At 47.7% G+C, this 10,377-nt stretch overlaps 1 protein-coding gene across 1 annotated transcript in view; it reads left to right on the top strand.

Annotated features, from left to right (window-relative positions):
* The first annotated feature begins 3,366 nt into the window (after window positions 1-3,366).
* Window positions 3,367-10,377, top strand: part of Maco1 (macoilin 1) — a 63,798-nt gene continuing 56,787 nt past the window's right edge. Inside the window, exon 1 of the mRNA XM_005353063.3 lies at window positions 3,367-3,650. Coding sequence (XP_005353120.1) covers window positions 3,571-3,650 — 80 coding nt within the window. The 5' untranslated portion in view covers window positions 3,367-3,570. The remainder of the gene's footprint in view (window positions 3,651-10,377) is intronic.

Consider the following 10,377-nt stretch of genomic DNA (forward strand, 5'->3'; position numbering starts at 1 on the left):
TTTTTCGAGACGGGGTTTCTCTGTGGCTTTGTAGCCTGTCCTGGAACTAGCTCTTGTAGACCAGGCTAGCCTTGAATTCATAGAGATCCGCCTGCCTCTGCCTCCCGAGTGCTGGGATTAAAGGCGTGCGCCACCACTGCCCAGCAAGCTTGGAGTTTCTTATCCCGGCCATCCAGTGTCACTTTGTCAATAAGCTGGACTAGAGGTGAGAGATATAAAACAGGTGTTTTTTGTTTTGTTTTTTTGTTTTTTGAGACAGGGTTTCTCTGTGGTTTTGGAGCCTGTCCTGGAACTAGCTCTTGTAGACCAGGCTGGTCTCGAACTCACAGAGATCCGCCTGCCTCTGCCTCCCAAGTGCTGGGATTAAAGGCATGCGCCACCACCGCCCGGCTGTAAAACAGGTGTACAGACAGTTACTGGGGCTAGGCATGGTAGTACACACCTATAGTGCCAGCACTTACGAGGCTGAGACAGGAGCTTATAGTTCAGAGGCCAGCCCGGGTTATATAGTGAGGCCTTGTCTCCAAAGGGGAAGGAAAAGAAAGCAGAGAGCAGGGCTGGTGTAGTTGCTCGTGCTTATAATACTTATAATAATACTGGCCCTTAGGAGGCTTCTACGAGGGGTGCCAAGTTCAGAAACAGTCTGGGCTAGAGCAGTGAGACCTTGTCTTACAACCCCCAGGCCCCAAACAAACAAATAAAGCAAGGGCCCACAACAGAACAAACAAATAAAGCAAGGCAGCCTGCCCCCAAAGGAAAAAAGAGAAAGAAAAGAGCAGTTTCTTGCTTCCCCAACAGCATGATGCCAGGCTCTGAGGTCTCATTATCCTTCCTCCTTAATGCAGACTGGAGTGTCATCACGGGCTCTGAGGGATTCAGTAACTTGCCCAAGCTAGTAAGTGGCCAAGCTGGAATTTCAACCTTGGTCTTAAACAGCAGGAATCCTTGCCATTTTTTCAAAACTGTGTCTCCACAGGGTATAGATCTGAGCCCCAAGGAGCTTCCTGTATGGGTGGATAGACAAGCTTCACCCCAGATATGTCAGAGATGCTCGGTGTGAGGACAATAGAAAGAGAGGAGATCAGGTTGTAGCCGGGTTAGAAACAGACTAAATACACCAGGTATGGTGGCACACACCTTTGAGTCCAGCATGCAGGAGGCAGAGGCAGGTGGATGTCTGTGAGTTCGAGGCCAGCCTGGCCTACAGAGTGAGTTCCATGCTAATACTCTGGATGCCATCAACATTGGGTTTTCCCTTCCAGCTAAGAGGGGTCTCTGAAGGCACCAGAAGGAACTTAGAGCTTTGGAGTAGTATTGACTAAGAGGGTGACCACAGGACCAGGAGAGCTGTCCCAAGGCAAAACAAGATGGCATCTAGGTACTGAAAATACAAAACAGGAAGAATGCTAGATGACTAAGGGCTCCACTGTTACCGAGGGGGTGAGGAGGCCGAGCCATTTGCTAGGACATTTTGCAACCTTTACAAGAAATACTCATAAAGAGTTATAACAACACTAAAATGGAAAATAGGGTATAAAATTAAATGTCTAGTGTAAGCTCTTTTTTTTTTTTTTTTTCCAAGACAGGTGTTTCTCTGTGTAGCCTTGGCTGTTCTGGAACTCGATTTGTAGACCAGGCTGGTCTCTGAAATTCGCCTGCCTTTGTCTTCTGAGTGCTAGGATTGAAGACATGCGCCACCACTTCCTAGCCAGCTCTATTGTATTTAATAGTAATAATATCAGCCACACAAGATAACTGGGTGGAGGAGAGCAGGCTGGTGGTGGCACATGCCATTAATTCCAGTACTCTGAGGCCGAGGCAGGCAGACTTCTGAGTTCGAGGCCAGCCTTGTCTACAGAGTTCCAGGATACCCAGGGCTACACAAAGAAACCCTGCCTGGAAAAACAACAACAACAACAAAACAACCCTCACCAAAAGAAGCTGGGAAGCCAGGTTTACACAGAGAAACCGTATCTCGAAAAACAGAAAACAAACCACAAAAAAAGGTGGAGGGGGAGGACTAGAGTAGGGTGGGAGGGAGACAGACAATAAAATATCGAGTACCAGTAGTTAAGATTCATGAGACCTACCAATGCTTTGCCCCAATGGCTACTCCTCTACACTCACTTCCCTAGGATTTGTTTTTTTTTTCTTTGTTTTTGCTTTTTGAGACAGGGTTTCTTTATAGCTTTGGAACATGTAGACCAGGCTGGCCTCGAACTCACAGAGTCTCACCTGTCTCTTGCCTTCTAAGTTTAAAGGCGCGTGCCACCACTGCCCGGGTTAGCCGTTTTTAAAAATATGTATTTATTTAGTAGGTGTGTTTGTGGGCGCGCGTGTGGAGGTCAGACGGCAACCTGTACGAGTCAGTACTCAGTTCACCACGTGGGTTCCGGGGATCGAACTCGGTCACTGAGCTTGGCAGCAAACGCCTTTATCCGCTGCACATGTCGCCGGTCCTTCGCCGTTTTGTCCCCACCTCTAAGCCAAAGGGCTAGCGGGGACTGAAGGAGTAAACAGGATGGACGCAAAGCGCAGCGGACAGAGTCACACTATCTCTGAGGCTGAGCCGAACCCGCGGAACCCTCAGCAAGCGCGAACCTGCGGACGTGGAGCCCAGCCACACCGCCGCACACGCCCCCGGCAGCCCCGCGCGACGTCGCGCGCAACCTCGTCCCCGCCCTCCGTGACGCACATCAAGGGGGCGGGAGCTCGAGGCCCCGCCCCCACCCTTCGATTGGTCAGCGCGCTGTCACCACGTCGCGGGAAGCTGGCGGTGTGTGTGTGTGTGCGCGTGAGTGTGTGTATGTGTGTGGGGTTTGCTTTGTCATTCGTACCCGGCTGACGCGCCCGGAATGGCCGCACGCCTGGGTGCCCGCAGAAGGGGCCGGGGCTCCGCTCCCGGGACGCCCTCTTACATAAGGACGCGGCTGCCTGATGCACATGTCGGCCCAAGGTCCGCACACGCAGTACACCACGCCGTTCGCTTTTTGCACGCCAGGCGGGAGCCCGCGGCGCCGCACCGCACGGTGTACTCCTGCGTGGGCCTTCCCACAGCGAGACGTAGCCCAATAACCGCGAAGCGCACCTTCGCAACAAGGCATAATATAGGATGTTATATTTATAGGGCCTATTTATAAGCCTCTATTTAACTCTTTTCTGATAGGCCCAGCCACGCGTCTAGACCTTTTCCTGATTGGTGTGTCCTTCTGTCCTTCAAAGAGGCGGGCTCAAGAGTCTGTGTTACCTCAGAGAGCCCCAGGATTGGCCCTTCTCGGCGCGCCGGCGCCTTCGATTGGCCCGGCGGGCCGTCCGTCGGGGCAGAGGAGGCGGGGCGGGCGGCTGGCTGGTGCGGGGCGGGCGGGCCCCGGAATTGTCATTTCTTTGTTTCCGAAGGCGGAGGAGGCTCGGCGCCCCCCTCCTGACCCCCCTCCCCCCGGTACTGGCTCCATGTCTGTGTGACCGGCCGCAGGGGTAGAATCCAGGCCCGACGCAGGGCGGGCGGGCGGGCGGCGGCAGAGGTGAGAGGCAGCGGCGGCGCGGCGCGGGCACCGGCCCCCCAGCGGGAGGATGAAGCGGCGGAACGCCGACTGCAGTAAGCTCCGCCGCCCCCTGAAGCGGAACCGGATCACCGAGGGTATCTACGGCAGGTGAGCGGCGGCGCCCGGCGTGGGCCCGCGGGTCCCGGGTGCCGCTCTGGAGGGGGCCCGGCCCCGTTATGTAACCCCCGACTAGGCCGCATGCCCGCGCCGGGGGCTCTCCTGAGGCGCGCCGCCCGCGGAGCACCCGGCCAGCCCGCCGAGGGTCCGCCCCGGGCCTCGGGGTGTGGCGAGGGCCGGGCGGAGGGCGCGGCGGGCGCGGGCGGGAGCCGCGGGGCCGCCGTTGGCTGTGGTGTGCAGGGGGGAGGGGCGGCACCCCCGCGTCCTGGAGCCCAGACGCCCGGGGGTCCCCAGCAGGCTGCGCCCCGGGCCCCCGCCGGAGCCCGGGTCACGCTGGGCTCGGGACCTGGGGAGTTGGCTGCCCGAGTCTGAGGCTCGTGGACCCGTGCGAGGGGGAGGGAGAGTGAGGCCGCCAAAGTTGGGAGCTGCCAGGGGCCCTGGACCCTGGACCTCCCAGCTCGGAGAGAGGCCACGCCGGCTCCTCTTCCGTCCGTCGCTGCCCTCACGGGATCCCCACTTGGCCCGGAGTGCCAAGGCTGATATCCCCAGATTATGCCCGTGGCCCCGCTCCAGACCCAGGCTGCTGTCAGCTCCTCAGCAAACATTATTTTGACGATTGTAAGCAGACACGTTGCTCTGAACCTTTAGAAGAGCTTCTCTCTCCCAACTCAGATTTGGGATTTTTTTTTTTTAATTCCTTCTTTATGAAGGAAAGTGGTGTCTCTTTAAGTAGAAAATTAAGTCCACTCCTCCTGGAGAGGACAACAGGTTCACGGGGCAACTCGGTTGACTGTCACAGCTTCCCCAAGCCCAATTTGTGTATGGCGGTTTTTTTCCGGGAATGCCTCCGAAAGAACCGATTTCAGTGGAGAAGTCATCAGTTTATGAAAGAGAACGCTCAGCATGTGGCTTTAGGCTTAATTGAGTCCTCAAGGCGGCACGGTTTTGTTCTTGCTGTGAGTCTTGGAGACATTTAGGAGGTAGCTGTTGACAACCAAGTTGTATCATAACTATACACCTTGCGCATGCGGTTGTTTACACGTGTGAAGTGGCTGCCCTCCACAGGCAGGTGACTGACCTAAACAGGAAGGGGGATTCTTCAAGTTTAGAAGGATTAAGAAGTCAAAAATGCTTGGCTAGATCCTCTTGTAAGGAGTCATCGATCAGAGCCTCCTTGTTCATTCATTCAACAAACATAAATACTATCTGCTCAGCAGTGTTGGAGCCAGTCGGGACACAGCTGTTAGTAAAACTGAAGAACACTGTTGCTGAATCAGATGTGACGTTTAAGTAAAACTGAAAAAGCAAAACCAAATTTTTCCAGCAGATTGAATGGGTGGTGGCAAGTCTGCTTACTACAAATTCTTGAATGAAGAAAAGGCTTTTTTCTTAGCCACTGAAAAAGATTAGCAGAACTTATTAATAGCAGCACAAGAACAGAAAACGTGTTAAACAAAGTAGGCAAGTTAGGAGGACTGTGACATTTGAATTTCTATTTACAGTTACATAAGACGAGGCCCCTCATAACAAGATTGGGAACTCTGTGTTGTTTGCATGTTTTCTGATGTATATTAACTAATTTTCCTATTTAAACCAATACCTGGTGTATGACTTGTACCTCAGCAGCCATTCAGTGTGTGCTGACAAGGAGTTCCTCTTGTAATGAAGATCCAATGTTTTACTAATGGATTTTAGACTTTGAATTTCCTTACCCTGGAGGTTAATAGTAGATACACCTTGTCCATCATTTGGTTTCATATGAAAACTTCAGAAAAACCAAATGGTTTTCAGCTTCCAAGTCTGTCTGCTGTCTGTTGGGAATTCTTTGTTAAATCTTAGTAAAGGAACCTAAGTTTATTTCTACATGTCTTTCTTGTTTGACATAGAGTATTTTAGTTCCCTTATCTGTTTCTCAATGTTATATGGAGTACTGCAATGAAATAATCATATAGTGTGTTTTATCCCCTCATTTTGTTTTTAAGGACTTCTTTGGACAGCTTCCAGTTAGTTCTTAAGAGAGCAGAATGAGTGGGCTAGTTATAAATTAGGACATTTGAGGATTCATGAATATCAAATTTCTGTTGATCATCAAATTGAAGTCTGTTTCATGCCATCTATTGCCTGTTTTGTTTCTGAACATCTGGCCAATTTAGTCTCATTAAAAAGGAGCTATCCCCCAAAGGGCTGTGTTGACAACTTTGATAACCACTGTCTGCTGTTTCATAGCCTAACCTTTGGTGTTCATGTTCCCTTTCTGTTCAGCACTCTTGAGCCCTGGCATATATGAGGGAGCAGCTGAGGTGGGAAGACTGGACTGAATCCCACCAGAGATCTAGGGTTAGACTCAAAGTCCCAGCCCTGATGCTTTGGACCCGCAGAACAGCCCTGGTTTTTTTTTTTTTTTTTTTTCGAGACAGGGTTTCTCTGTGGCTTTGGAGCCTGTCCTGGAACTAGCTCTGTAGACCAGGCTGGTCTCGAACTCACAGAGATCCACCTGCCTCTGCCTCCCGAGTGCTGGGATTAAAGGCGTGCACCACCATCGCCCGGCTCAGAACAGCCCTGTTTTGAAGCTCAATTTTCCCATGTGTTAAATGAACTTTGAAGATAAACATACATACATTCAGTTTGTGTAACTCCTTATAAATTCCAAGATGTTATTGAGACATTATTTACCCATTATTGCTGTTACAGTTAGCATGTATGGCTTAATTCTTTTCTTTTTTCATCCGAGACAGGGTTTCTCTGTGTAGTTCTAGCTGTTCTGAAACTGACTCTGTAGATCAGGCTGGCCTTGAACTCACAGAGATCCTCCTGCCTTTGCTTCCTTGTGCTGGGATTAAAGGGTGCCACCACCACCTAGCAGTGTGGTTTATTCTTTAAGGAGGCAAGAAAGGTTAGATTTGATCCAACCAAAAGCAAAAGTAGAGTAGTCAAAACAAGGGGTCAGTTGCTGCTTGATCATGCTTTAAAACAATGGTTCTAACTTTCCTGATGCTGTGACCCTTTAATACAGCTCATGTTGTACTAACCTCCAGCCATAAAATTATTTTTGTTGCTACTTCATAATTGTAATTTTGCCACTATTATAAATTCTAATTTAATACCTGTTTTATGATGAATACTGTGAAAGGGTCATTCAACTACCAAAGGAATGGTGACCCACAGGTTAAGAACTGCTACTTTAAAAATCCTGGTGGTACACACCTTTAATCCCAGCACACCTTTAATCCCAGCAGATGTATCTCTGTGAGTTCAATCCCCCAAATCCTGGTGCTTTTAATCATGGGCAGCTGTTACTGAGTTGACTGTCAGATAAGAGCACTTATTGTCAGTACCTAGCTCTGTTGGAATTCTGTTTGAAGAGCCAAGATGCTATGAGTATTAATCTTAGATATTAGTACTGTATGAGTGTGTGTATGCATTATCTGAAGATCCAAACATTCTCTGAAAGTGTTATTCCAGTCAAGTTAATGATGAGAATTAAGAAGAAGGAAACAAGAATAGTATTACTGTTATTATCATAGAGCTTACATTTAATGCAGTTAAAAAAAAAGACACCACAGAATTTAACATGCAAGGCAATCACTATACAGATGTTGAATGAATAGATAAATACATAAATATAAGCTAATGGATTCTATTAATTCAAACCCTACATTGTGGTGGAGTTGTGGAAGGTCTACGATAAGACATAGGTCCCCAGCTTCAGGGATTTATACTCTAGTACGCCATAGTAATACTCTCTTAAACTTGTACAGTGACGTAGAGGTTTCAAAGAACCTGGGGTTGTAGTCAAGCAAAAATATTTCTGTTGGATCAAATTTTAACTTCCTGTTTTAGTTGTTCGCTTGTCATGTTCGCAACTGCATTTTCTCCCTGTTCTGTTTTATGAGGTAGACAGTTACCACTAAAAGAGGGAATGCTTTTTAACCCAAATGAGGTAGACTTGAAAATTATGCAAGCAAGTTATTAATAATGAAAACTCTTCTTAATTATTACATACGGAAGTCCCTGGACTTCCTGGCTGTGAGTCCCTCCCCAAGCTTCCCTCACAACTGGCAGTGCACTAGGCTACTAAGCATGTCATTGCAGGTGGCGATTCTCCTGGTGAGATGAGTGTCTGGTGTGGTGTCTGACCCGCTCATGTGTAGTCCCCTCCCTCCCTCTCCCGCCACACTACCCACTCCTTTCTTCTAAGACTTAAAAAGAGGAAGATATGGAGGTAAAAATACATTAATTATAAGACTGGACAGAAGCATTTTTATTAAAGTATATTTCAAATTTCTATATTTAAAATTGTTACTTAAAAGAGTAATGTAGAATAAGAACTTGGATTCAGTTATGCATTTCCAGCTTCAGGAAATGGTTTTCTTTCTGTTACTGGTGGTTGACGGTGGCAGCCTTCATTGTGCCGGCCTCCACTTGAAATGATGCCTGAAGCTTACAGTGCAGTACTGGACATGACAGCATAGGCAGTAGGACTGCCCTAGTTACATGAGACGTTTATACCTGTTTTTCAACTCCAGAGGCGTTGTTAGAAACTATCAGTCTTTGTACTGTTCCTCTCCCTTCCAGTTTCCTTTTCCAGACCCTTGTCTAAATATGGCATCTCCCAAGGTTTTCTCTCTGTTGTTGTTCCTGTCTCCTTAATGATGTTTTCTAAGTCTGGTTTTAGATTCCCTAGGGCTATGCTTATTAAAGTCACTGGAGGCTGGCGGCCTTGATTGTACATGTGTTCTGCAACTGGAACTCCAGATTCCAGTGTCGCAATCTCACAGCCTGAAAGCATTTCTGTAATCTTGGTAGGCACTGACTTCAGGCTGGACCTGACATAAAAGACCTAGATACAGGCTCTGTATGTTCTAGAGGGCTTTGGGGAAGGGGTGAGTATAATGAATAAAGCAAAGTATTCAGCTAAACACTTAGGTTTGTTATTTCTATAAATTGCAATTAATTGGTCACACTGGAGTTTGTGTTTAATTTTTACTTGTGGTATATTCCCTTAAAAAAACACTTTACTTCAACTTCCATTATGATTCTTACTGTCTGAGTAGTTTTTGGTAAGTTAGTTTTATTAGATGTTTTTAAAAACCCTTTAGGAGACTGACTAGATGGCTCAATGGCTAAGAGCATTGTCTACTCTTGCAGAGGATCTGGGTTTGAGTACCCACATGGTAGCTCACAACCATTTTTAACTCTGGTGTCAGGGGATCCAGTGCCCTCTTCTGTGAGCACTAGGCATAGGGAAGGCAAAATACCCATATATAAAATGAAATACTAAAAATAGCAAAAAAGAAAAGCCCTTCAAATCGTTGCTCCTGGGTTGAGGAGGGGAGGAGGGCATGCAGTTCAAGTTATCTGCAGACCCTGCCTGCCCTGTTGTAGGAGTGGTATTTCCTTCATCTTTGTGCTGATTGCTCAGGGTCCTTCTTGAACCTCCACAGTCTTGGAGGATGATTTAACTGTGGGCTTAGGAACTTGATATTTTTACTAATTTCTTTTTTTTTTTTTTTTTGGTTTTTCAAGACAGGGTTTCTCTGTGGCTTTGGAGCCTGTCCTGGAACTAGCTCTGTAGACCAGGCTGGTCTCGAACTCACAGAGATCCGCCTGCCTCTGCCTCCCAAGTGCTGGGATTAAAGGCGTGCGCCACCATCGCCCGGCTAATTTCTTATTCTTGTTATGTACCCTGTCTGCTATGGACTCATTTGGTATTCTGTGAACACATATTTCCAGAGACTTTTTCTGGGCTATTTCTCTCAGATATGCCTGCTAGCTTGGTTTATTTGCTTGTTTTGGTGTGCGTGTGCACTCAAATGCAGTTTGCTGTTTTCTAGGCTGCTAACATCTTGTGGAGTCTACAGGATCAGATAAAAATCTCAGAAACAAGGCCAGCAAGATGGGTTGAAAAGGTACAGGCACTTGCCACCAAGCCCCACAACCTGAGTTCAGTCTCTGGGACTCACCTGGTGGAAGGAGAACTGATTCCACAAGTTGTCCTCTGACCACCACACACATCACGATACATGTGTGCACACACAAAGTAAATACAATGAAACAACAACAACACACAAACCTAGTTAGGTAAAATATTGTAATTGAGCTACTTCATAAAGTATGGCATCCTCTTCAAATGCACTGATTGTTCTCTGGGCTTTGTTAGTTTAGGTGTAATTATTTTACTTGGACAGTTTTCAGGAGTTGGGTTCTAAAGAACAAGTTAGCTGTGCAACAGGTGGCTCACATGAGATGGTGTATGCAGGCAAGAGCGTAAGAGCATACACCTTCTCTAGACTTTCTGTCATGGGTCTCTTCAAACCTTTACATGACTCGCTCCTCGTGACCTCACTTTTAGGCATGTGTGTGCTTGTGTCCTGGCAATGGAAACTTCTCCCCCTCTTCCTCTCTCCCTCTCTCCCTCCCAAGATGGTTTTTTTCTGTGAAACAGTCCTGGCTGTCCTGGAACTCTGTCTGTAGACAGAGATTCAACTGCCTCTGCCTCCTGAGTGCTGAGACTAAAGATGTGTGCCACTACTTCCTGGCTTTCAGTTTTTCTTTTCTGTTTTTTTTTTTAAATATTTATTTATTTATTATGTATACAGCATTCCTTCCATGTATGCCTGCAGGCTAGAAGAGGGCACCAGACCCCATTACAGATGGTTGTGAGCCACCATGTGGTTGCTGGGAATTGAACTCAGGACCTTTGGAAGAGCAGGCATTG

The sequence above is a fragment of the Microtus ochrogaster genome, chromosome 10, assembly GCF_000317375.1.
Source record: "Microtus ochrogaster isolate Prairie Vole_2 chromosome 10, MicOch1.0, whole genome shotgun sequence".
NCBI classification, from domain to species: domain Eukaryota; kingdom Metazoa; phylum Chordata; class Mammalia; order Rodentia; family Cricetidae; genus Microtus; species Microtus ochrogaster.